A 26845-nucleotide genomic window follows, 5' to 3' on the forward strand; every position below is an offset into this window, starting at 1 on the left:
CCTAGTGTGACTTGCACTACAAACTGTAAGGCTCTGAGTACATAACAGTGTCATGCATAAAACACATTCAAAAAGACAGATTGCAAGATAAAAGTCAAGAGGGCCTCGGTCTGATTACAGGACAAAGGAAATGCAACACTGGCAGGTAAGAGGATAAAGTGTATCTGTGGTAAGAACAAGATAATCAGTTATGATTTTAACAGCCTACTTGCTTTTTTTTTAGCTTAATCAGATACCTATACTATAATGCCTTTGTTGTTTAGAGTTTTTTGTTTTGTTTTTTCCCCAATAGCAATCCAGTTATGAGCCCCACTTACCGGTCACAGAGAAATCGAATCCAATCACCAGAGACATTGATAGAGCAAACCCCAGAGAAATAGTACAAATGCTGCAAAAATGTGATGCAGAAATCTTTGAAAATATATCACATGAAAATCCCATGTATCAGGTTTGTATTTAAACTACTGTATTATATTTGTTAAAAATTCATTGTATGTAATAATGATGTTTACAAATATTAATGTTTATGTTAATGTTTATAGACATTGAATAGCTTGCCCGTGGTTCAGACAATTGTAGAGGTGTCAAAGAGGGTTGAAGTGATTCTTAAGGTATGTTGATCATAGATAACAGAGTGTATATATATATATATATATATATATATATATATATATATATATATATATATATATATATGTATGTACAAATATAGAGACACAATAAATGATTTTGCATTAGAAGTATCTGAAAAAGTATAATACAAATACATTTACCAACCACTTTATTTATTTTAAATTTGTCCGGTTCCATTGAGTCTGTAGCCACAGATATTTGTTGCTGGTTGACAGGAGTTGAGCTTGACGGGTCTTCTGTACTTGTAGCTCATTTACATTTTGTGAAGTGCATTATGACATGCTTTTCATGCTTTTCACTCCATGTTTACATAAAGTTGTCTTAGCCTACCTGTTATCTCAAATCAGTCTTGCCATTCTAATTTGACCTCACTCATTAACAAGGCATTTCCAACTGCATAACTGCCACTCCCTGGATGTTTTTTCTCCTATTATATGTAAACTTCTGTAACTGCTTGAATGCTTGAAACCCCAGGAGAGTTCCAGAAATAGTGAAAAACTACAGTAGTCTATCTAGCATTAGCAACCATGCCATGGAATCACATTCTACCCCATTCTGATGTTTAATGTAACTAAAGCTTTTGCCTGTCTGCATTGACACATTGATGCCATATGATTAGCTAATAGGATAAGTTTACATATGACAAGTTTACATATATTCTTAATAATGTAATGAGTATACTGTATGTTATATAAAAGCTACTGAAGAATGGGAAAACATTTGAAATGCTTTATTGCATTAGGATCCAGAAGAATCTCTGATTGTCCTGAGTGGCTGTGGGACATCAGGTCGTGTTGCATTTCTCTTGGCGGTAAAAAAAACTCCTGGATTTGTTCATATTATTACCTCACTTATGGTGTCATGATGTTTCATCATTGATTTCAGTTAATATAATTGTTTATTTTTGATCATTGGCTGGCCTGTAGACATCTTTTAATAGGTGGCTTGCTTCTCATCATCAAAAGCAAATTTATTCATACATCATTGCTGGAGGTGACAAGTGAGTAAACACTGGCTGTTCAGTTGTTACACTGGATGACACTAGAAAAATGACACTGCAGTATTTCAGCTGTTTTTTCTTTCTTTCTTTTTTTTTTTAAAGAGCCCTGCTGACATCTCAGGAAACTTCTGAGGATGATCCCTTGCTGGGGGCTCTGACACTAAACAAGGTGAATGTTAAAGCAGAAAAGGGAAATATTAAAGCAAAGAACAAGAATTTGCTTCCTGTTGCAGTAAATATCTCTCATTCTAGTGACGTAAGGCCAAAACAATGAACAAGGAAATGATACTGTAGTATGTAACTGTAGTAATCCAACCATGCCACCCCGCACACACACCCACCCACCCACCCTTTTGTTTTGTTTTGTTTTCATTAACAGGCTTGTGCAGGAAAGAAGCATGTCCTCTTCATTGGCATATCCTGTGGCTTGTCTGTATGAACAATTTAGTAGTTTCATTATTTGCTATGGGTATGATTTCTTTACACCTAGCTCATTATTCATATTTCATGACAACTCTGATATGATATCTGTTCATTCTGAGGCACCATTTGTTGCTGGCCAACTAGACTTTTGTCTAAGGAATCTGGAAATCATTACTCCAGTGCTGATTGATTTAATCCTGTTGAAATGGCACGGTACAGAAGAAAAAACAACAATTAAATAAGTTTTTCAATGACTAATACAAATAAATATTTATTATTAGAATAGTATATCTTAACATTCTGCTGTTATGTTGATAGGACTGAACCACTTCAGAACTGTGCATTTCACTTCAAGGAAATTGCAGAAAAAATGAATGAAATGAACAAACTGCAAAAGGCTTTTGTGATCAATCCAGCAGTAGGGGTATAAAGCTATTTTTTAACCTGCATAAAATGTGCTTTGTCAGTAAATTGCCAGTAAAGTCACAAAATTGTTAGTAAACACCAGTTGCATAGTTAGTAACCTGAATTCCTATGGCATATAAAAGATTTTTCTTTCATCGTACATATATGCACATACATGAATATATGTAAATGCAAATTCAAATTTTGTTTTCAAAGCCAGAAGCTATCAGTGGATCTTCAAGGATGAAAGGAGGAAGTGCCACAAAAATAATCGTGGAAACTCTACTTTTGGCAGGCCATGAAGCTGAAAGGAACAAAAAAGCAGTAACTCTTAAGTATGTCTTCAAAGCATGTTTTTTTTCCATTTGTGAATACATGCTAGCTTTCCTTTTGTACATTACTTATATTAACATGACTATTTTGCTTCTACCAGTGATATACTGCATTCGCTCAATATGTATGAAAAAGTTCATCAGATTACTTACTCACAGACTAAAGAGCTAGCAGCCCTAGTTCAAAATGCTGCATTAAGGTAGGCTGTTGATTAATCTTAACATTTTGAAAGTTTTATAAGAACTGATTGAGTAGTGCCCATTGTGTTCAGCTTTCAGATGAACAAAGCACCTACTTTTATCACCTATATTCTATATTCTGTAGATTACATTAAAGACAATAAAGGCAATAAGGAAGTCCAGACCATTACTTTTATTGTTATTTTCACCCTGCTAATACTCTGCACATACTGCAATGAGCCAGAATAACCAAGGCTTCTCAGAATTGATGCAATCATTTAAAGCAAGGATAATATATGATGTGTAAAAAAAATAGCCTCCGAAGGAAAGGACATGTGTATTACCTTGGATGGCAGACTCTTGGCATTATTGGGATTATTGATGCAAGTGAATGCATTCCAACATTTGGAGCAGGTAAAATGCTAATTTAGGAGTACATTCAAAAGTGTGATAATTATTCAGGCTATAGTAATATTAATGATATAAACTCACCCAAAGCTGTATTTTGTATTTTTCCAGGCTTTGAAGATATCAGAGGCTTTGCTAGCAATGGCTTCAGTGAGATGAGCAACAAAGAGGGTGATCTGTCATCTCTAGTGGGTGAAAGGCTTTGCATTCGACTAGAATAATGAATAGTAGCATCTATAAAACAGAGTGCTTGTGTGCATATCTTGCTCTTTTGTTTCCCTACTCTCTCTCTCTCTCTCTCTCTCTGTCTATATCTTTATCTATATCTATGTATTACTTTCTCTGTACTTTTATCCTCATTATCCACATTCTATGGGATATCTAGGGACCACACTTCATTATTGGACACGAGGAGTTTGTGAACACCATTTTACCCGATCTGAATGACAATGACACAGTGGTATTTCTCTACAGCGAGAATGGTAAGCTGTATTTAGAACCAAATCAGATCACTATAGTGTTGGCACTTTCACTGTGTCATTGTGCATGATGCTGAAATGCCTTCACAGATGACCTGAACGAGGTTTCAGTATTGGCCAAGAGTGTGAGACAATGCACATCAAACATCCATGCTATTGTCCATGAGCTTAAGGGGCTTAGTGATCTTGTGAGTGAAATGAGTCATTGTATCTTATTTGAAAACATATATTAATGTTAAAGCTTTTTAAAAAATAGTGTGAAAACATCTACCTTTCAGGAAAGAATGAAAAGCCAATTTATGACGGTTCTTACTATTAAGTGGCCATCATCACTATACAAGCACAACCTTATTCTAATGGTAAGCTAGGACATTTATACAAATATACACTAACCAGACTTTTTACATTCAGTTTATATGCCCTGGAGCTGTTACCAAAACATTTGGTAACAGCGCAATGCAGAAAAATCATGCAGATAAATGTACCGAGTTGTATATATATTAAACACACTGTGAAAAATTTGTGTTGGTACAAGATGAGGTGGTTTTAAAATAACATAAATTTATATGAAATGCTTTGTTGATGATAGAAGTAAAAGGAGAATTGGCAGATTAGTTCAAGCTCACAAGACACGCTGCAGTATTTATTTGCAACTGCAGTGAGCAGAAAAGCACCTCAGAATATATACAACATTGACTATTTTTGATACTACTAATCTCCTGCCAGATTTATTCAAATGAGTTCCTGGAATGTATATAATTTATTATCTATAATGTATACAGAATAGTGTCAAAACAACAACAAAACATATTTAACAGTAGAAAATATTGCTAATGAGAGCAGGTATAGAAAACTCTATCTAATCTCATCCAGTGGTAGCACATAGTTCCTAATAATGTGAGTGATCTTATATAAGCAACGTTATTTTCTTTATAACGCAGAAACAACACTGGGAGCTTTCCACTAAATGGTGCCTCAATACGATCAGCACAGGGGCTCATGTCCTTATTGGAAAAGTGTACATGAATTACATGATAGACCTTAGAGTAACCAACAGCAAACTCTACAGAAGAGCCATCCACATATTACAGGTAATTTACACTGCATTATGCAAACAACATATTTAGCCAAGAGATACATGCAGAGGTCTGAGTAAAACCTGTATATTACTTGCCCTTGTTATAATTTAGTAAGCACACTAAAGATCGTTCAGAAACTGTATTATAATGAGTGACATTTGTAAACGGCCCTATGCTGTTCAGAAGTGGCCCCTAAGCAATTCATATTCATCAGTGGTTCGGGGTAATTGCACTGCAAAGGCTATATGGGTGCAGCCTCAGATAAAATTATGAATTCAATGTATAATTTATTCAATGATTTTACCTTCAGAGGTTCACAGGATGCACCCATGCACAGTGTGAGACAGCCCTGCTAAGAGCTATTTATGACGTAGAAGAGCTGAGTGATGAGATGAGATCGAGTGATGTAACACAACACACATTGGTGGCCAACGAAAGGGGCAGGGTAAGACCTTGTTCATTACTGCATATGGATACATGCAAATGTGGCACACTAATGTATCTGTATCAGTGTGTGAGTGTGTCTGCATGTGTGTGTGTGTGTGTGTGTGTGTGTGTGTGTGTGTGTGTGTGTGTGTGTGTGTGAAGAGGTATTTGTTATATCACTGTTGTCATATGGTGCCAAAACACATTACATAATCAACTACACTAAAACAGATGAATATTGTACATTATATTTGTTGTTTTGATAGGTTGTTCCCATTGCATTGGTGATGCTACAGTCTAGCCGCACCATCTCTGAGGCCAAGTCCTACTTATATGCGTATTCTGTGATTCGGGATGCAGTGGCTGCTTGCCAGAGGTTGCATTAATATAGGAGCACTTAAGACTGCAGCAACCTGCTTCTTGACTCTCAACTGGTTCCTAAAGAGATCTACTTAGATCTCCATTCCTTGGAGAATGCCATCTTGATTATTTCTTGATTGACCGCAATAAACAACACATATCTGTTCCTTTTCTGTTCATTTCCTGATTTAGATTTTTCTGTATGCCATGATGAATCACTTTGCCTAAACCACAGAATATGTTAGCTGTTTGTTGTATTGTGACTTTAACTATTAAAAAAATTAAATAATATTTTTAAAAAAAGCCCTTACACTTGCCATAGGTTGGTTTACCTGTACTAAATATACGTCATCAGATGAATTTTAGCCACGTGTGATTATGAAGATTACTTGCCTTTTGACAGCTTTATTACCTACATAAACCAGTTTGGCTGCTACAAGCACGCTGTGTATGTCCCTTAGACTTTCATTCAGCATTTGACAACAGCGGGGATGCTGTCCTCAGATACAGCAGGTAAAAATGGGAAACTGTGCCTGTTCCTGTAAGTGTTGCTGTTTGCTGTGTTCAGAGGATAAGGAAGAAGTAAAACCTACCAAAAAGCGAATGTACACGTCGATCTACAATTACCCCAGTAATGATCTAGCTGCAAGGAAACTCATAAAAGGAGATAAATTAATAGTGATTGAGGAAAAGGAACACTGGGTGCATGCCAAGAAAATCACAATAAATTGTGACCAGAAAGGATTTACTGAAGAACAGATCTATGTACCAAAAGATTTTCTCAGACCAGTGGATAGTTTGGAAGCACAGCCGTGAGTATTTTACGCTGATTAAAGGGAAGAAATTCTATAAATTCCATAATGCATTATTTAATTACGTTTCTTCTCCATATTACAATTTAGGTACATATGAGAAATGTTTTTGTACTTGAAAAACTTTGTACAACACTATTAGTGAATGTATTGTTAAAATATTTTAATTGGAGTGCAGCAAGCATTTGTATGTTCCTGTTCCTGTACTAACTCATGTTACAAAAGTGAATTCTGTTGCAATTCATTCTGTAATTAAAAATGAAGCTTGAATAGGTCTAAATGCCTTTCGAAAAAAATGGAGGCTATTTAGCCAATAATCTTGTTTTACGAATTTTGTAGCTGTTCTACTGTTCCTGGGATGTGTTTCATGTGTTTAAGGAAGTCTAGGTGTACAGATAATAGATCTAGGTCAAAACTAAAAGAATTTTTTTTGCAGATGGTATTTTGAAAACATCACAAAGCGCACTGAGGCCAAAAGATGTCTGATGAGAACAGAAAACAGTGAAGGTGCATTTCTAGTTTGGAAAAATAAAGAGAATAATTTCTTCTACCTTTCAGGTAACCACAGTGTTTTTTGGTCATTTAAAATGAAACAAATAAATAAATAGCTAAATAAATACATAAATAAATAAAACCTTTGTAACATTTAAACTTCCAAAAACCTCCTCTTTGTCTAATTTTCAGTAAAGAATGGCCCATATGCACGGCATTACAGAATTAAGGAAAGAGAATCTGACAAATGGTTTTACCTTGTTGATCGGAAAACATTTCAGACCCTTCCTGAGTTAGTGCAATCATATTCTAAGCATCAGGATGGCCTTTGTACACGGCTTAAACTCCCGTGTGTTATGGTATGTATTTAAATTATATATCGAAGTGCTATCTTTGACATTTAATAGAGTAAATCAATGCCATGTGCTTCCATGATATTTTACTTTTAGCTGGACAGTCCTTCCCTTCCGAGCCTGTCATATGAGCAACAATGGGAAATTGACCGAAGCTCTCTGACCATAGTGAAGAAGCTTGGCAGTGGGGAATTTGGAGAAGTGTGGCATGGGCTGTGGAACAATACGATTAATGTGGCCATTAAGGAGTTTCGAGGTAACTGACATATCACAAATATGTGACAATTTTCTGTTTAATCCAGAAAAGTGTGTGTTTGCGATATATCTGCACCTGAAGTACTCTTTTATCATATGTCACTCTGCACCTCAGTCCTCAGCCCAGATATTCAAACAGAGATAAAGATAATGAAGGAACTTCAGCATAAGCACCTGCTCAGACTGTACGCTGTGTGTACTGTTGAGGAGCCCTTCTGTATTATCACAGAGCTCATGAAAAATGGAAGCTTGAAGAAATATCTCATCAGTAAGTGCAATAAAGTTCTAATGCTGTTGATTTCAATTAACAAGATGATGAAAAATTAAATGTTTCAATGCATCAATGTTATTTACCTACATTTCATTATCTTTTAGATCACAAAGAGTTGAGAGATATTGAGTTTACACTCATGATGGACTTTTCAGTGCAGGTATATTGATTACCTTGGATCATAATTATAAGATTTTCTGTGATATACAGGGTTTTCCAAAAGTCTCTATACATTTGGGGAATAAATCATTTTTTTAACTGTAGCTTTTCATTTGCAAAACATTCTCTACATGAAGGCAATTTCTTTGTAAAAACACAGTGTCATCTCTCCCATTTATGGTAAGCTTGTGTTAACACATCTGGTATTATGCATATAATTGCATGTCCACTGCAACTGTGTGACTGCTTTTCAATCCAGCCTTGAGAATGATTTCAATATTCAGGAACGTTCTTAATGGCTGAAAAAATACATATAAACCAAGTATGAAAAGTTTTGGATGGCATTGGATCCGCTATTTATTTACACTTTTGAGAAACCCTGTATGCTCTTTTTTACTCATGTGCTAAGATTGCAGAAGGGATGTCATACTTGGAGAGTAAAAGCATAGTTCACAGAGACTTGAGAGCTGATAACATTCTACTCACTGAAATGCTGATATGCAAGATAGCAGATTTTGGACTAGCCCAATATACTTTCTCCCAAGATCAAAATTCAGGTAAGCCATATGACTATAAAATAATTACTATTAATAGATTGTAGAAAAAAACAATGTAAATATTTATTGAATCATAGTTAAAATCCCAGTGAAATGGATGGCACCTGAGATCTTTACTGGAAAGGAATACACAATGAAATGTGATATCTGGTCTTTTGGGATTCTCTTAACTGAAATTATCACATACGGAAATGATCCATACCCAGGTAAACAGGAAAGAATGAATTACAATGCATTAAGGAAAGTTAATTAAGTATTATTAATGTGTTATTTTGCTGTATCTTTTTTCTGAATTCAGACCTAGAAAAAAGACTTGTATTGAGTCCATTCAGCAAGGTTACAGGATGCCATGTCCAGCAGACTGCCCTGTAATATTGTATGATGTCATGCTGCAATGCTGGCATTCTAACCCTGACAAAAGGCCCACATTCATGGAGCTCCATAAAAGGTTAAATACTCTGTTCCCTGAATCCGCTGTGATGCTTGATGAGAACATTCCTGATGTAGATTCAAACTGAGATACTCTTAACTCCTGGTCTGCTGCATTTATTTTTCTGTTGTGATGCTAATGTAATTGTACAGTCTTTTTTTAACTGCAGCATCGTATTTAAAATGCACAAAAACCCCAAAAAGCAAGATGTGCTTTTCTCTTAAAAAATTGTTTTAATCAATATTTTGACTGAGTTCATGTTGAAAAAGCTGAGTATCAAGAATGACAGATATATCTGGAGTGATGTCTGTGTTAGTTTTCACTGCAAAAACTTTTTTATTGATCAAGCACACTTGATATTCAAGCTAGTAGCTGGGCCAAATAAACGAAAAATAATCTTCACTTTGCACCACAAGTTTATAAAATATACACATCACACAAAACATTAGTAGAAATTGAAAAAAAAAAATATAAAACATATAGCTGAGCAGTATGTGTACCTACAGTCACATATGAGGTACAAAGTATTTGCTTTGGTGTAAGGTTTTTGCCACAAAGATAGATCTTTGTTTTAATTTTTGTCTTTTATTAAACATACAGTAACAATATTCTAGAAATATCAAAGTGCTTAAAGTACCATACATTAAAAGAGGTCGAAGGGTGGAAGATGCAATACCAAGCAAACTATGAACGGCATCAGAAAACCACAAATAAAACATAGCATAATTACATTTTACACATTAATGTTGCTCTTTTGTACTTAAACCTCTCTGTGTAAAGTGTCATTTAGAGTCCTTCATTGGTTCTCCTTGGCATTACATCATTATTAACAATAATGACAACCATAATCATTTGTATGTATTTAACTATGCATCTTACCTAATTTTTTTCACTATATTACACTGTACACACATATTTAAGTGAATATATTCAGGTAAATCTTTAAACATATTAAAGTTTAAAAAAAACCCTAGAAAATGTGACAGGACAAGTGTGCCACTAAAATATTTGCAGTACGCCTATGAAGTCTATGAAATTTGATTTATATTTATATTCTATGCTCTGCTTGGATCTGTTGTGAATTGATGTATGTTTGTATTTTTATAATGGTTCAATTCTGAAACACTTCTTTTAAACAGTCATAATGACCACTGTAACTGTGTACATAACATTAAAATGTATAGAAAACGAGGATGCATATGTTTCAGCAATTATTTTCATTTTAAGATTTCAGAATACCTTAAAACGTCTCAAATTTCACAGAAAAATAAAGTGCATTAATTAAAGTCAAGTGAGAGACTTGAAACTCCAGTTATTTTACTTTAACTTGGATTTTCTTAAAAATGTCTTTGTTTAGTGACCCTAGATTTCTAGAAAACATTCCAGGAATAACTATGAATCTTGATCATTCAAACTTTCCATAAAAACTAAAAGAATTTAAATGATCCAGTTTGGGATTCAGTTGATGTTTTTGTTATATGTGTAATAAGTTTACAATTATTGTCACAACAGATTCGTTCAGGACCCTCACCTTGGATCTCAATATTCTCTGCTCTCGTGTCAGCTTGATGCTTTTCATCAGTTCCACAATAATCCGTGTCTGCCTGTTCACCAGCCTCCTCCTCAGATGCCAGCTGTCCTGCTACAGATATACTATCTTTCTTTTTGCTTGGCTTCTGAATATATGTCATACCCTTGCACTCAAGTTACTCCTTTCCAAACTCATTTTCTACCTCGCTAGATTCACTCTGATTTTCATCTGTGCTATTTTCAGTGGCCATCTTAGCTTTATATTGCCTTGTGGTTTTTTCACCTCTTATTTTTTTAGCTTGTTCATTCCTTCCAGGCTTAGAAGCAGCAGGCACATCATCTTGTGTTCGCTCATTGCTTGTCGCATTACTATTCTCAGCTTCTTCTTATTCGTCCCTGGATATCTTGCCTTCTTTGGCTGATTGTGTTTCCTCTCCTGTTCTATATGCTGTTCCTTCACTCTCTGCTGGTATCTCTGCCTTCTCTTCTGTCGCATCTCTTTCCTCTTTTTCATCTTCCCCAAATTCACCCTCTTTATTTGTTTCCCCTTCAGACACCTCCTCTTCAGCTCTTTCATCATTCGATTTGTTTTCCTTCAATGTATTTTCTTGTTGCTTTTCCATTCCACTGCTTTGTGTTTCTTTCTTTTCTGCAGCTACTTCATTAGATGAATCTTCTTCCATTGATAGCTCTTCATCTGCTGTTGTATTTCCATCTGTTGCCTCTTCAGCCTCGTCACAGTCTCTATTCATTACTTTATTGTCCTTCTTAACTGTGCTTTTGTCCTCCAAATTCTCTCCAACTTCATATTTTTCTCTCTTTGTTTTGCTGTCTGCCTCATCAGTATCATTATAAAATATTTTTGCAGCCTGCCCATCATCTTCCTGATCCACTGGTTCGACCTTCGCGGTCTTCCATCCTTCGTGATTTTCACAAGCCTGAATTCCATACTCTGTAATAATTTCATCCTTAGTCTCCCCTTTAATAAAGATATAATCCTTGCCTATCTGTTTTGTTATAATATCTACTTTGTTGTCCTCATAAACCACTTCAAAATTGTTTTTCTCTTGTAAACTGCTGCTGTCATAACCCTCTTTCTGAACTTTTTGTTCATCCAGCTTGGACTGGACTGGTGTACAAACAAGGGGATGTTTCTTTGTTTGCAAAATTTTCTTAAGATCAAAATCCTTAAGAACTGGAGCCACGCTCAAAGCTTCAGCACACTGGGCAACTCGAGATACCACCTTCTTTTTTACACATGTCTCACACGGACAATATTCCTCTTCACTGCGCTGGTCACTGAACTCAGTACCTGAAGCATTGTTCATTTCTTCACATTTTGAAGCATTAATAAGTTTATTCTGCATAACTTTGAGACGTCTTCGCCGTTGCTCAGTTTGAACAGTAGAATCTCTAGAAAGCATGCTTGCTGGTGGCCTTGGTGTTCTACCAGCTCGGCTTTGGATCTTCTGGAGCTCTCGATTTATAGTGCACTGAATCCTTTTATGAACCTCTTCTTTCAGTTCACTGATCATTAGATTAAGTGTTTCGTTATCATTTAAATCCCATCGTACTTTGAACTCTGCTATTGCATTTACATAGTGAGACATAAATTGCTTTTCCAGTTTCCTTAACAAGCTCAGAACCCACACTGGATCTGGGTCTTGTGAAATGATCTTAGTCAGTTGACCTTTTTGATCTGATGGTAGTGTTCTTGAGTTGTAACATTCTGATGGATTTGTTTCTTTATCAGCTACAGCTACTGATTCAATATTTCCATTATTCTCAGAGGTCCCTGTCGAGATTCCCACTATATCCTTTAGATCTATAATTTCTTCATCAGTCTGAAAGACATTATCTGTGACTTTAATGCCTTCATCTTTTTGTACTTCCTCAATTAGGTTTTCATGTTCCGGGCTGCATCGCACCCTCTCAGCAATGTCTGGAGTTATAGGATCTGAAGAGACAATTGAAGTATTTATGTTTTCACCTGCTCTTTGAATCTGTGGGAAGACCTTCTGTTCAGCTATTTCTGATGCTCTACCTTGTGCTGATTCAGATTTTTCAAGCCTACCAGTGATGCTTCCTTTGCCAGACCCTATGGAACCACTGCTTAAATCAACCCCGGATGAAGACCTCAGGTTAACCTCATCCTCTGCTGAATGACCCTGCATTTTACGATTGTCTTGCATAGTTTCAGAGGGGTTGTTAATCCAAAGTACCTGGAGAGTGCTTATTATTTCACTATATTTGTCATATATTTTTGGATCTGGGTCAATCATTTGTAAATTAGCAAGGCAGTCTAGCAGACCTTTGGCAGATGTGCTTAACTTTTTCCCATATGTTGGCGAAACTTCAGGCAAACTATTGCATCTGTCCAGTTTTGGGCTTAAAAGGACCTTCATGACTTGTATCGAGGACTGGCAATTCTTTTTTAAATTCTCTCTGTTAGTTACTTTCTGACTGAGATGACTACAGTCGCTGTTGTCTGCAAGAGTTTGAAATGCCATATGTGGCAGTTTTGCATTACAGGTGGTATTTTTATCTTCTGTTCCAGTATCTGCACTTTCATGTCCACCTGTTTCTTGATATTCTTTCACTTTCACTGGCTTTAAAGAGAGTTCTCCGAATTCATTTCGAAAACATCCTTCTTCTTCCACAGCAGATATGTGAAGGGGATTTGCATCAAGTTCCTTAATGAACTCATCATCCATTTCATACATAGGACCATCATTTGGTATATTTTTAAGCCAGTCATTTATAACATCTGTAGGTGATGCATTAGGTAAACAAGATGGCATCAGGGATTCCTTACAATGATTCTCAGTTTTGTTCTGTGATGTATCACAAATTGTTCTTTGTTTATAGCCCCTGCTGCATTTACAATTACTGTCTGTATCCTGCAACTGTTCAAGGACATAGTTTTTGTTTGATGTGCTTGATCCTGCTCTTTTACTGCCTGTTTTAGCATCAGTATCCTTGTCCTTTAGTAGATCTGGACTGGGAGATAAAACACTATCACCATGAGAATCAGGTGCGATGCATTTTTGTGAGACTTGAGACTTAGTGACATATTTATTCTTGGGTGTAAGTTTCTTGCCTGATTTGGATGTTTTGGAAGAAATCACACTCGCGGCACTGTTGGAGTCAGGTATCCTGGCTTCTTTTATTTCCAGGTTTGAAGATGATCTTTCTTTGCTCTTTGCAGTACATTGATCTTTAGATGTAGCAGCTCCATGGGAGGTATCCTTTCTGAAGGTTATTTTATTTTGACTAGAACTTCCAGATATGATTGAAATTTTTTGATCGTCATCATTCTGTAAAAGTTGACTCTCTATCTTGCTTTCTGTTTTTAATTTGGTTGATATGATACTTTCAGATATAGCCCCGAAGATAACTTCAGGAGTCTTGCATGAAACTGGCATGAAATTAGATCCTTTTGTTTTATCTGACACCATAGAACTTGTAGACAAAGCTGTTTTGACCCTATCTTTGGTTTCTGTTATTGCAGAATTGTTAATAGCATCTAATGCATACGGTTCCCTGGTATATTTCTCTGATGAACATACAGGCTCATTAAAGATTTGTGATATGTTGCCCATTGATTGTTCATTGAAGTCCTCAGACCTCTGTTCTTCACCAAGTCCAAGGGAGATAGACGTTGTTGCTGTTGGACTTAATGGTTCATCTATTATGCCGTGTAAAGCTGGAGATTTGGATTCTCCTGAGTGACTATTTGAGGCTTTTTCAACACATCTGTTCGAAGAGCAGTGACATTTGTCACATCTTGATTTTGAAGATGTTTTCGAATGAATAAGTTTTACACTTAATGCTTGATTATCATTTTTGATTGTAATTGGTGGCTTTGGTGATAGGGAGGCTGCTGGTGAGGAATTCTGTAGACTACATTTTGCATCATTTGTTTTTTGTGTTGTTTCCTGCCTGGTTGACATGTCAGTGGGATTTAAAACTGACTCAAAATCTCTCTCTGAGCATGCATTTGATTTCACTGTAACTTTGTCACTCTTGCACAGTTCAATTTTTGACCTCTCTGAATTTGTTTTTACATGTGGAGTGCCTGTAATGGATCTTGCAGTGACTGGTGGTGAGGCAGTTTCTGTGTCTTTAATGCTTGATTTGTGGGACTTGTCAGAATCTTTAGAAGAGTGTGTTTTAAGTGACATTACACTGGGGATTCTTTCTTTAGTGCCAATATCAAAGTCTTGCATCACATTCTCTGCTTTTATTTTGTTTTCCTGGGCTATATACAAATTCCCAAATTCCTCAGCAATTTCATTCTCTGTTTCTGATGCTGTTAATTTATCTAGGATGTCACTGTTTGTCTTTGCATTCACGATGGATTTCATTGTCATGTCACTTTCAGTCCTGCCTTCTACATCATCCAATTTAGTATTTTCAGAAATCACTTCTGCAATAGATGACCTCTCACATACATGCTGGTTTGATTTAATGCATTGTTCTGAATCAGTGGAACGATCTGATAAATCAAACAATGCACTTTGGGAGCAAGCATGCCTGACCACTACCTCTGCTATATTATTTTGATAAATATTCTCAAGTATGTTTGACATTGCAGATTCACTTTTGGTGCACAATGTCTACATTTGTTAGATCTCTCTGACCCTGTTGATGATCTCTGACAAGATGGCTTAACTTCACCAACTTCCTCAGCTTCTTGGACTGGTTTATCTTGTATATTTGATGGTAGTGTTGATATTAATCTTCCACAACCACCACAACAAGGGCATACTGTGGACTTTACAGAGGAACATGTGTTTGTTGACAAGACAGATCTATTTCCACTATTTTTTTTCTCTTTGCATGCTTTCTGAGCACCATTGTCTGATGTCACTTTCCATGCAGAATTTGTTCTCGATTGAAATTTATTAGACACATTGCTCTCATCAGACATTGAATTCTGACCCTCTTTCTTTAAACCTCCCTGCAGATCAGATTCCAGGATGCTTGATGCTGCTTCTCTGCATTGGCTGCAGCAGCATTGAGACATTGAAGACACATTTGAAACTGAAGACATGGCACAGTCCATACTATTAGTGTCTGCATGAACCCCCTGGTTGAGTTCTGGTGTTGCATACATGCTTTTGGATTTTAATGCATCAGCAGTACAGCTTGAGGCTTTAGGTGTTATAAAGGATGATTGTACATTTTGTGACTGTTGTCTGCCATAGCAGTGTACACATGCAAATTGTTTGTACTGTTCAGAACACTGCTGAGATGCTCTTGAAATGCTTGGGGAAAGGTCATCATAATCATCGTCCTTTTTCTTTATGAATGACTCGATGATGAATGAATTGCAGGTAGAAGAATTCAGATGTTCCTTTACATTTTTGGCTTTGTACAAATGATCAGATTGTGCATTATCTGTTTTCGTATGACCATTATGGTGACATATTCGCTTAGTGTTACTCTCACAATTGTCAATGGGTATATTACACTTTGTGGTGCTGGTTGACACCTCACTCTGACTGCAACAACGACTTGTTGAGCAATACTTAATTCTTGTATCCCTCTCCTCAATAGTCTGCTGAAAGCAAGATGTTTCTACCACATGTTCAGTATATTCTTCACTGGATCTGGAAACTGTATACACACTGTCAACAGATGCCTTTTGGTGCATAATTTTATCAGATGATTCAGCAGAATTAGAGCAGCTCCTGGTTCCACAGGTTCCATTATCCTTGTGTAAGGGGTTTTTCCAGATGTCATACCCTTGACTATGGTTGCAACAATTTTGACAGTAGGATTCCATACAGTCCATTTGGTGACATTTTGATGAACATGCCTCCTCAGCCCCACATTCAGCATTAGACTCTGGTTCAGAATATACAGCTTTATTTTGAAGACAGTGAGAGTGAGGGTCTGTCTCCTCTAAAGGATTACATTCATTTGTAGATGTTGGCAATTTCTTGATTTCAGTGGACCACTGAAGAGTTTCATCATTGACAAGGCGGAACCGAACTTTCATTTCTACAGACAAACTGCCATCTTTGTTAATGAGAACCCTTTTTTCAACATCATCTTTCATTACAACTTCTTTTGTAACACATCCCGGCTGCCCTGAAGTCATGCCTGATCCATTTGCGTAGGATTTACCTGATGAAAGGGAGAACCTTGTAGATTTGTTACTTGAATCTGACCTTGGATGGATGACACTCTTCTTCGCCTCAAGTCCAAAGTTTACTGTAAATACAGTATGAAAAATCAGATTGAGCAATTTTTTTTTAAAGAAACAATCTACTGTCTCAACCCTTACCACTGATCTACATATTAGCATAATTAAATAGTTTATATATTAATGGAAATCATATTAACACTTGATTAACCATATGTTTTATTAGTTTTTATATTGCTGTTTTTATATTACTGTAGTGTACTATATGGACATTTGGTCTCCAAAATAGAACAACTTATCAAATAAATAAACACTGTCATCTCTCCCTCTTAAAACAAAAAAAAACATTCTAATTCATATCTTAAGACAATACCATTTTTCTTGCTGTCATGCCCCTCGCTGTAGATGCTGGAGTGTGACCTTGCACCTATCCCAGGCAACTTCTCTTCTGAGTTCTTTCTCAGATTCTCCAGAAGTTGCGGCTTAAAGGGCTCTCTGCCTACACATACCAGCACACTGGGACATTGCATCAAGCTCTGTGTACTATCAATCTGCAGAAGTACAAATATAAAGTCAGCACACACACACAAGTGGTGACATGCATACAAAGTATACTTTTTCAAAAGCTCAATAACTCTTTTCTTTTATTATTTAAGCACCATCAATAATACTGGCCACTTGATACACATTCCCTTAAGAGAATTAGGTTGATTTTTCAACAAAACTGATGGGTAATTAACAGTGAGGGAAAATATCTTTTAAATTTGGTTAAAATCTAATCATATATATATATATATATATATATATATATATATATATATATATATATATATATATATATATATATGCACACTTAATAAGGATTTTTAGATTAGTAGAGCATCACATGATATTAGAATAGGGGTTGCAATTTTGGTTACAACACTGCCTTTAAATGTAACAAGAAACTCCATGATGTCTCCACAAAAGCTCAAAAGCAGAAATAATGGCTGACCTTCCGTCCTTCCAAGGTGTACAGCTTCCTGACATGGCACTGCATGAGTTCAGAGATCTCATCCATAAAGACACGAAGGCTGCGAGCTCTCTTTCTGTTCAAAATGATGGACCTTCTCACTGCAGGGTCACTGTTCTTCACCAGCACAATCTTCTTTGGTTGTCTATAGTAGTGATGGGCAGAATATTCTGTAGGTGGCTCATCAGGTCGGGACGGCTTCCTCCGGTGATTTAGTGGGTAGCTGTGGTGCCATACAGCAGGCCGTTTCCCTGCAACCTCCATATCGATTGGCTTAACATAGTGGCGATCAGAGCACAGGTAGCAGGCTCCATCCTGTAATTGCTCCAGACTCTGAATAGCATGAGTTCCTCTGGGTGTAGTGATCGTACGAACACCAAATGGCAAAGGCATTTTTTGTGAAAGGTCGTCCAGCAAGGCACCAAAGCATTTGAAGCTTCGCTTATGAATGGGCATTCTGATTCCACTGAATTGGTTATCTCCACTCTTGTAGAAAGTTATTTTTTTGGCTGGGGTGGCAGTGGTCACATTTGAGAGACGAGACAAAGAATCATTCCTAATCTGTGAGCTTGAATTGGAGAAGCCTGCACTCTGCATTCTTCCTAGTTGGTTGACTTCCTGGTTGCTGTTGGAGACAAAGTCTGTATCATTAACACTGCCAAATGCTTCCTATTTAAGGATAAGTTAATAGCACAATCATCATTAAAATGTTACAAATGATGTTTCATTTGCAGAGATATCCTTCAATAGACACACTTATTCTACTTATTCTTATTCTACTGAATAAAACAGGTTGCATTATCATAGAACAAAATAATAAATAGACAAATTATATTAAAGAGCATCTATGTCATATCTTATGTTTTATGTGTAAATTCTGCATGGTTAGATAATTCTATCCATACTGGATTAATAATAGATCACAAACAAACAACATTGCAACTGCTGAAACTTCTAAAGGTTCTGCATTATGGTCGCATGAGCCCAATTTATCTATGCTATCTTTGGTTTATATAACATAAACATAAACATAAACCTCTATTATAAAAAAAATAAATAATAATACAAGATTACATACAGTAATTGTCATTATAAAAATGAAATAGGATTTGGGTTTTATTTGTGCAGTTTAATCTTCAAAGTTGATATAAACCCTTAATAACTTCATTACGCTAGAGTATATTGCATTATTATGAATGTGATGAAAATTTATTTCAGCCCATAAAATATAAGCCATGAAGATATTAATAAGTAATGATTTGCCTTTATAAATGAGTTTGATATGATTTTGTGTTTTTTAGCTTCATGTTAATGTGGGTAAATATATAATTATCATATTGTTAGTATTATCATCGTAATATTGCAAAATGAACCAAACCTTAACCAACTCGAAATGTGCATATTTTGCACATCCAGATCGACACCTGATGTTTGTGGTCTATTAGAATAAAATCAGAATAGCACATTTTTCTAACACTAATCCACACCAACTCTAATTTTTAATGTTTAGTAGATATAAATACTTCTAATTTCTTTACCTGAAATAAAAACTATATTTATACTATTAAGGTAAAAACTAAAAAAATATACTTATAATTAGATGACACATGATCCAATTCAATATTATAATAATTTGAATATTTAGAAAAATTAAAACAAATTTAGAAAATCAATGAAAGTAGCATGTTTTATTTTGCATCCAGCTGCGTGAAGTGCACCAAACATCACGGTAACGTATGTTAGAAAACCTGCTACTAAAGATGCAGCCATTAAGTATGTCCTTTGGAAGGATAGACTGCAAAGCTTCTTTAATCATTTGAAGATTTCTGAAGTCAAGGCAAGTATTAGATACATGCCAAGAAAGCCCACATTGTGTAAAGATATACAAGTAAGGTAAAAAACCATGAGAAAAAAAAACATTCTCTAGTGTCTGGAACTGCATGTTCTTTTTTTGTTGTTGTTTTTCTTTTTTTTATAGCATATTCATTATAATGGATATTAAGTGCAGCTGGTTGCCAGGACAGACACTGGCTCTATAAACATACACCCACTGTCTCAAATGCGCACACGCTTAAGAAAAAAACACTGTGACATTACTGCAATTTGAAGAGAAGAAATGTAACTGGCATTAACATCTTCTAATATTCACTATGAGCTTTGTGCACAGCATTACATGCTCCTGTTTCCATAGAGAAGTGTGCAATGTGTATATGATTTTTTTTTCACACAATAGTAAAGGATTATGTTAGAATATACCTACAGACCTTATCAGACATATTCTTAGTCATCTCAGTAATATTTTATATCTTAATACAGTAATATTTAACATTCACAATCATACATCAAATAATTGCATTTGTTTGTACTTTTACATTATTACTTTCTGTTTTGCAAAACATGTGCTACTGTTAAGTCACTCCTACACTGACAGAAAGTGGCTTAATGTAAGCTCTTGTAAAGCTGGCACAACCTGAGCACCTTAAAGTAAAGTGACCCTCCGTTACTTCCGTTTAACACAGCCACAGTGCTTATAATTAAACTTCAGAACAACATTTCAGACGTGTTTTATAATGTCAAGATTTTGCATTCTTGAACCTAAAATACCTCTGACATGTTCAGCAGTAGTGCTAGAAGACAAACACAATCAGTGGTAATATTAAAGTGTATCACAGGCTATTTTTCAGATTTAAAAGCCATAAAGAAAACATAGAATTAAAAATGGACACAACAGGAAATGATCACTTGCAGTATAAAATACTTTCATGTAACAATAACTTTCATGTAAATCCTTTTTCAGACTTCATTAGTAATCCTCCACTCTTCCACACAGTATTACAAACTTGAGCACGCACTTGCGAGACTCGTGGGAACAAATGCTGTGAAGCCCTGTCAGGCACTCTTTTCACTAATCTGTTAAAGAAATGTTTAGAGCCCAAAGGCTGTCTGCTGAAATCCAAGGGAATGGCATAACAGCTTCTCAAGGGATTCAACATCACATGCATAATACAAAAAGCTCTGATTTATTAAGATCCAAAATACAAAATAACTGATGTGTGCAATAAGTTGGATTAACTAATGTGTTAGTTAGTTTACCAACTGTAATAGCCTATTTAGTAATCATTAGGGGGGACTATTTTTTTTGTATGGCATAGATAGGCACTTGAGATATACCTTCTAAGTGTTCTAACCTTTTAAGACTTGATATATGATATAACTACTATTTTGTCTGACAGAAACAGGCTTCCAAAGCTTACTTAGGCCTTAATATTCTGGATGTATTCATTTGCCCACTTCTTAAAGTCTGAAAGTCTGTTATGAAATAGGCAAAAGAAGATTACAATTCAGAAAATTACAGCTTTGAAAAGGTGCCAAAGGTGCAAAAGATGCAAAATATGCTAAAATCATTGTATTGCACAGACAAAAGACACTTTGGCACTTTAATTAGAATTGACAAAAAATGCCTATTCCTGAAGACAAACAACCGAAACAGACAGGAGTTTGTTATTTGCACATTTGATAGATGTTTTACAAATCTGTGTGACTGATTTGCAAACAGGTGCCACGGGTCGTTAGCTGAAACTAATGAGTCTTTAAATTTAAAATTGACTTTATTTTCATATATATAACAGTTGTGTACACAGAATCATTAAATTAACTCATCAGTTAATGTGTTGCATAAACAATATAAAATAATCAACATGAAAATTTGACTGTAATTAGACATCACAACTGAGTGACAGAACAGCATTAATCACCCTATACACCCTACAGTGTTTCGAGTGTGCTTCTTTAGTCCACAATCTGATAAGTCAGCATAAAGCCTAATTAGGTCACAGGATTTAATGACAGCAGAGCTTTTATTCCACTCTGATTATAATTATTGGATTTGACAGCATGAAATTATTATAGACTGCATTATACACATAACAATGTATCTCTCATTATTCTACCAATCATTTTATAAAATTATGTTTTATTCACATATATTGTATATTAGGTCTAGGCCCTTTTTGATAACCCTTTCTGAATCACAGCTATTCTGTCTATTGCACTAATTTTACACTGCATTGCACAGTTCAGCAGCTTACCCTTTAGTGATGGATTCATCGTTTCAAAAGGCTGTGCCAAAAACATCCAAACTCTTTTGCTGGCTATTAATGATTCCAGGAAGCTACTTCAGCAGGCCCTGAAACACTGAAAATGTCTATAAAGATGAAAACAGTATCCGATCCAGCATGGTGGCGTGTCATTCAGCAGCCACAGTGACCCACTACAAGGATGGCACATCTGTATGTTGCTTTCTTCACTTTGTCTTCATTCATTCCATTAGGATAATTATCAGCTACATGCAGACCTCCATGCAGGGAGGAGTGACTGCAATAAAAGAGGATTATTCTGTTCCACCATCTGTGCCAGTACATTTTAACTCTTACTTCTCCAACCGTAACAGTGTATGGCAAGATCCCTTAAACATAGTTTTAGTTTTAAATGTAAGCAAAGAATAATTTAGGTCTGGCAAATATACCAGTGGAATATAACATAACACAATATTACATGCCCAACCTACCATACTGCCAGTTTTGATATTTAGGGTTTCATTTATTTTTTCACTCAGTTACCTTTTACTCTAGTAAAATCGTGTTAGCCGATTCACTGCACGAAAGAGAACAAGTGAAAGGGTTATTGTTAATTAATACATTATTTGTCTTGATTCATGACAATCAATTGACAACACCATTATGACATATTTCACAGTTTTGTTTTCTTCAAACACAGTTTGAAGGATGGGTTCCTCTTTTGAGTCTGGTTCCTCTCAAGGTATCTTTCTCATAACACCTAAGGGAGTTTTTCCTTGCCACAGTCGCCATGGCTGCTCATCAGGGATAAATACACACCATTCATCTAAACTTTTACAATTCTGTTAAGCTGCTTTAAGACAATGTGTGTTGTAAAAAGCACTATAGAAATAAACTTGACTTTCCTTTTATGGCATTGTCAAGCAAAACTAAAGCTGTTGTTGTGCTGCATTTAGAATTATTTTATTTGTCACTTGACTCTTTTAAATGTTAACATAGGTTGTATATAGGTTGTTCATCATCGTCATCTTCATCTACTTAATAATAATAATAATAATAATAATAATAATAATAATATAAAATAAAATTATTATTTATATTTAATTTAATCATCAGTTAAATATTTCTAACACATAATAATAAAGGATAGCTTTATAGGAGATGGCAAAAAGTTGCCGAAATTAAAAATGTATAGGATAGAGTGTTATTATTATTATTATTATTATTATTATTATTATTATTATGTTTAGGAAATGCAGAGGATCTCTGATTATCAGTAACACTGAGATCTCAGGTGGTAAATGTGTAACTGGTGTGCTTAGTGCTCAGTAAACACGACGCCTATGCAGTCTTATTGTCGAACGGGTCACGTGACCAGGCAATGGCAGCGCGTGTCTCCCTAGTAACAACCTTTCTCCAAACAGCAGCAGTCGCCGCAATGGAAGCGTTAAAGTCGGTGATACAGAAGGCAGCGAGGCTCAAGGTAACAGCTGTTCACTGTACACGTTTCTATCGCATGTAGTGTTTGCTAAGTACTGCATACACATACAGCTAGATTTTAGATTGAAATCCATCCCCAAGGCCGGTCAGAAACGAGTGCATGCGCAGCCCAGGGAGCAGACATTACAAATCACAGTCGCTAGATTTAAGGTGATGTTTGCATTAGTTTTTTTTTAAATCGTGTACTACTTATTTAACATTACACTGAAAGCAAAATTACTATCCGGCTGGCCTAACTCCATTCTTTTCCTGACTAACTCTAGTATCTGCATTTGCAGATGCAACAAGTCCCACATCATACATGCCTGTTTTACATCATACATGCCTGCTACAATTTCCATCATACACATAAAATGCATTGCGTAATGGATTGCAGCTAGTGTGATCAATGCAGAAGCTTACCTCCAGTACCATTTCACTAAATAATGGTGCAGTAGACCAGTCGAGAGTGATTATAGGTACGGGTGCCAAAGCATGTGGGCGTTCATATAATCACGCCTCTTTCCCCATCATCAGGAGCACGTACTGTCACTTCAGCCTTACTGCCACAGTTCTCCTTTACGTTTCAGAGAGATGAAGGCATAGTGCACCTGAGCAGCTGTTTTCAGTGGAAAAATTTGAAGGCGACGACCAGAGGCAATATATACACCAAGAATTTGTGTATGAGAATGTGATGTTCTCAGTACAGCGTGGGCTTCCATGGGCTGCAGTGGCCCAAATAGCAAATCTGAGTAAAGAGCTCCTCCCTGAGCTTAGAGGTGAGTCAGGGCTCTTGAATACATGCTTCACAAATCATTTGTATGTTTCACTTATTATGAATATAAATCCATATCATATACAGTTTAACAAACAGCTGAGTAACAGCTGGACAAAGAGGGCTTGTGTCTGTGATCACCTGTAAGTATGGCAGACCATGTTCTAGCACTGCAAAAACATGAAATCAAACATTACACTCATAAAACCCTATGGATTTGTCAGTTACCTGACTGAATTTATGTGTGGTCCTCTATAATCCACTGCATCAGGTGTGAAAAGATCTGAAGCTCTGTCTTTGATCCAGAAATGGCTATCACAGTGTGATCATCTACTTACTCCCTATCATCACACCACCATGTATGACTTTATGGTGCAGACCTACATCCATCATCAGTGCCTCTATCAAGCTTTTTTAAAAAAAGAGGTGAACCGTCAGTGCATGCACTCCCACCTTGAGATTCACGTACCACCACATCCCTTACCACTATCCGAAGGAACTGATTTGGGAGTCTGGGAGAAGCAGAAGGCTTTGAAAGAACTAATGGCAGCTGAGACAGTAAAGCTTGAAGAAATCCATAGACTCAAAGAACAGGCTAAGGCCCAGATATTGTCAAAGCAGCAAGTCAGACTAAGCGACCTTTCACTGGAGGACAGACTAGAGAAACAGGTACTAGAGTTTCTTAATTTATGACTGATATTACCATTCTTATTGATAGCACATATTAACAAGTCTTATGACACTTAAAAAAAGAAAGGAAAAAAGCCACATTTGGTCCACTCTGTTCCTCAGACAGAAAGTACACTGTGAATTAATGTATTAGTTATTTTTTAATAATGGTGAAACATTTACAATTAATCAAACCAGCATATAAAAGACGACCTTATCCAGGGTGACTTACAGCAGTGCTTTGTGGTCTCAGTAGTCGAAAAGACAGTTAGTACTTTAAGAAAAGAAACCACAAGAAAAGATTTATTATCAGTTAAATAAGTGGTAATTGGTGAAGCTAATGCATCATTTCTATCCATTCTATCTATTCAGAATGACCCCATCCTTACTCACAAGTATGAAAATTATGTAAATTATATGCTGTCTCCTTCATGGTCATCAAATTCCAAAAGATCTAAACACCAAAAAGATATCTTTTTGTAATAAAAAAGATATCATTTGTTCATCACCCAAGCTACCAACACAAACACCACACACAGTGGCTTGTGGTAGCACAGGACTTCAATAAGAGATTATCTTTCTTTGTCTGTATCTTAGATGTGAGTATATTTAGACAAACTATCAGTATGTGACTCACCAACTCCATATCACAAAAGCAAGAAGGCCAGATGCTATCCTGTAATCAGTTAAAAGCACTTCACCTTTAAACACCCATGCATCAGCAGCAGTTTCCATAAACCGGTTTAAATGAATGCATTTGTTTTACTCCTACTGAAAGCTGAATTTGTGTTAAAATGTAGGAAACCTAATGAGGTTATAAAATGTTTGGATGGAAATCAACATGTCTCATTTATAAATGGTGTTATACAAAAACCTAGGAACATGTGCTTTTAAGAGATTCAGACTTTATATACTAGTAACATTTATACTGGATTCTATCTACAGATGAGAACTAAGTGTATTTAATCCACTTCCTTAACCATGTTATTTGACTCTAGACCCTGGAAAGCATGGTTCGCTCCTTTCTGCAGGCAGAAGTAGAGGATGTAAAAGAGATTTTAATAAAGGAAATCAGAGCTACACAAGAGCTGCTGGAAATAAGACTGAGTCAAACTGCTCTGCATGGAGTTGGACACTCTTCAGGTTTATAAGCCATGTTGGAAAAAGGCTCTACATCTGGTTCCATAAAAAAAAAAGAAATGAGGGTAACAAAAAATTAAAACAAAATTAAAATGGGCCTCATTTGTTCATTCATTCATTCATTCATTCATCTTTAATAACCACATTATCCTGATCGGGATCACTGTGAATCCAGAGCACATCAATAGTGGAAAGATTGGTGTGAGGAGGGAATTTAATGTAGATAAGACACTTTGCAGGGCACCACACACTCATTTACACCTAGGAGTAATAAGCATAGTTGACTGTCTTACAGTAATATTTGGGGTAGGTAGGGGGTGTAAAGGAAACCCTCAAAGCCCTGGGAGAATATGTTCAGAAATGCCACAGAGAATAATCATAGATCAGGAACAAAATCAGGAAGCCTGGAGCTCTAAATCAGCGACTCTATTCCCTGCACCCATAGTGACAATAAATCACAGTTTAATTACACAGAATTGTCTTTGTACAGTGCTTTATTTTACACAAGTGTGCTCTGATAAAAATTGGTTCCTCACTGGGGTTTTTTTGTTGTTGGTTGAAGATTCTATCTTTATACCGAGATTTTAAATTGATTTACAATTGAAGAACCCTTTAAAGGTGCTAGATTAAAGAGAACTAAACAAAAGTGGAATGTGCATTAAGAACTGAAAACCTAAAACAAATAAGCCTCAAAAACAGGAAACTATCCATAATATTGTACCAACAATATATTTATAAAACAGTTTGCTTTGTTTGTGGATAATAGTGAAAAGAGCAATGGAGATGCTGAAGTCATTAACTGTAATATTAACTACAATACAGAAAATATACTTTCTTGTCTCCTATACATCACTATTTTTGGCATGAAAGTACATCTGATCAAATAAAAAACATCTACTGGCATTGCAATAACAAAAAAGTACATTAAGGCTAGTACCTAAATGATCTGCAAAAAT

General features: G+C 35.9%; 4 protein-coding genes across 5 annotated transcripts; 3 read left to right on the forward strand and 1 right to left on the reverse strand.

Annotated features, from left to right (window-relative positions):
* On the forward strand, positions 1 to 5772 carry gckr (glucokinase (hexokinase 4) regulator). The gene is given in 20 exon segments (XM_046855461.1): positions 1 to 145; positions 293 to 448; positions 543 to 611; positions 1376 to 1444; positions 1560 to 1633; positions 1736 to 1802; positions 2013 to 2066; positions 2176 to 2242; positions 2245 to 2269; positions 2375 to 2480; positions 2678 to 2796; positions 2895 to 2993; positions 3290 to 3387; positions 3493 to 3569; positions 3767 to 3863; positions 3951 to 4048; positions 4139 to 4219; positions 4802 to 4951; positions 5250 to 5384; positions 5632 to 5772. Coding segments are annotated over 20 exon segments (1776 nt in total). The 5' UTR covers positions 1 to 130; the 3' UTR covers positions 5752 to 5772.
* A 458-nt stretch (positions 5773 to 6230) lies between these two features.
* si:ch73-340m8.2 (tyrosine-protein kinase SRK3) lies at positions 6231 to 9062 on the forward strand. 2 transcript variants are annotated; one of them, XM_046855462.1, is made up of 9 exons: positions 6231 to 6537; positions 6974 to 7095; positions 7222 to 7388; positions 7479 to 7638; positions 7753 to 7905; positions 8013 to 8068; positions 8477 to 8624; positions 8702 to 8830; positions 8923 to 9062. In XM_046855462.1, exons 1-9 carry the CDS (start codon positions 6245 to 6247, stop codon positions 8994 to 8996), a joined length of 1302 nt encoding a protein of 433 aa, XP_046711418.1. In that variant the 5' UTR covers positions 6231 to 6244; the 3' UTR covers positions 8997 to 9062. The 2 variants fall into 2 exon arrangements, with proteins under 2 accessions (XP_046711418.1, XP_046711419.1); XM_046855463.1 differs by having other exon boundaries at positions 8714 to 8830.
* A 1908-nt stretch (positions 9063 to 10970) lies between these two features.
* On the reverse strand, positions 10971 to 22557 carry rp1l1a (rp1 like 1a). The gene is given in 5 exon segments (XM_046855465.1): positions 10971 to 15137; positions 15140 to 16806; positions 17112 to 17289; positions 17733 to 18375; positions 21839 to 22557. Coding segments are annotated over 4 exon segments (6627 nt in total). The 5' UTR covers positions 18348 to 18375; positions 21839 to 22557.
* A 598-nt stretch (positions 22558 to 23155) lies between these two features.
* On the forward strand, positions 23156 to 25986 carry c8h8orf74 (chromosome 8 C8orf74 homolog). Its single transcript, XM_046855464.1, has 4 exons — positions 23156 to 23309; positions 23896 to 24084; positions 24352 to 24749; positions 25748 to 25986. The coding sequence occupies exons 2-4, from the start codon at positions 24000 to 24002 to the stop codon at positions 25898 to 25900; spliced, it is 636 nt and encodes a 211-aa protein (XP_046711420.1). The 5' UTR covers positions 23156 to 23309; positions 23896 to 23999; the 3' UTR covers positions 25901 to 25986.
* Positions 25987 to 26845: the final 859 nt, after the last annotated feature.

Source organism: Silurus meridionalis, chromosome 8 (assembly GCF_014805685.1).
Source record: "Silurus meridionalis isolate SWU-2019-XX chromosome 8, ASM1480568v1, whole genome shotgun sequence".
In the NCBI taxonomy this organism is placed as follows: Eukaryota; Metazoa; Chordata; class Actinopteri; order Siluriformes; family Siluridae; genus Silurus; species Silurus meridionalis.

Bases quoted from the DNA above. Each gene is read 5' to 3' on its own strand.
- si:ch73-340m8.2 (XM_046855462.1), top strand. From the start codon at position 6,245: ATGGGAAACTGTGCCTGTTCCTGTAAGTGTTGCTGTTTGCTGTGTTCA. The intron at 6,538-6,973 runs GTGAGTATTTTA...TTTTTTTTGCAG, and splicing joins GATAGTTTGGAAGCACAGCC to ATGGTATTTTGAAAACATCA. The intron at 8,069-8,476 runs GTATATTGATTA...TCATGTGCTAAG, and splicing joins TGATGGACTTTTCAGTGCAG to ATTGCAGAAGGGATGTCATA.
- c8h8orf74 (XM_046855464.1), top strand. From the start codon at position 24,000: ATGTTCTCAGTACAGCGTGGGCTTCCATGGGCTGCAGTGGCCCAAATA. The intron at 24,085-24,351 runs GTGAGTCAGGGC...CCACTGCATCAG, and splicing joins GCTCCTCCCTGAGCTTAGAG to GTGTGAAAAGATCTGAAGCT. The intron at 24,750-25,747 runs GTACTAGAGTTT...ATTTGACTCTAG, and splicing joins AGGACAGACTAGAGAAACAG to ACCCTGGAAAGCATGGTTCG.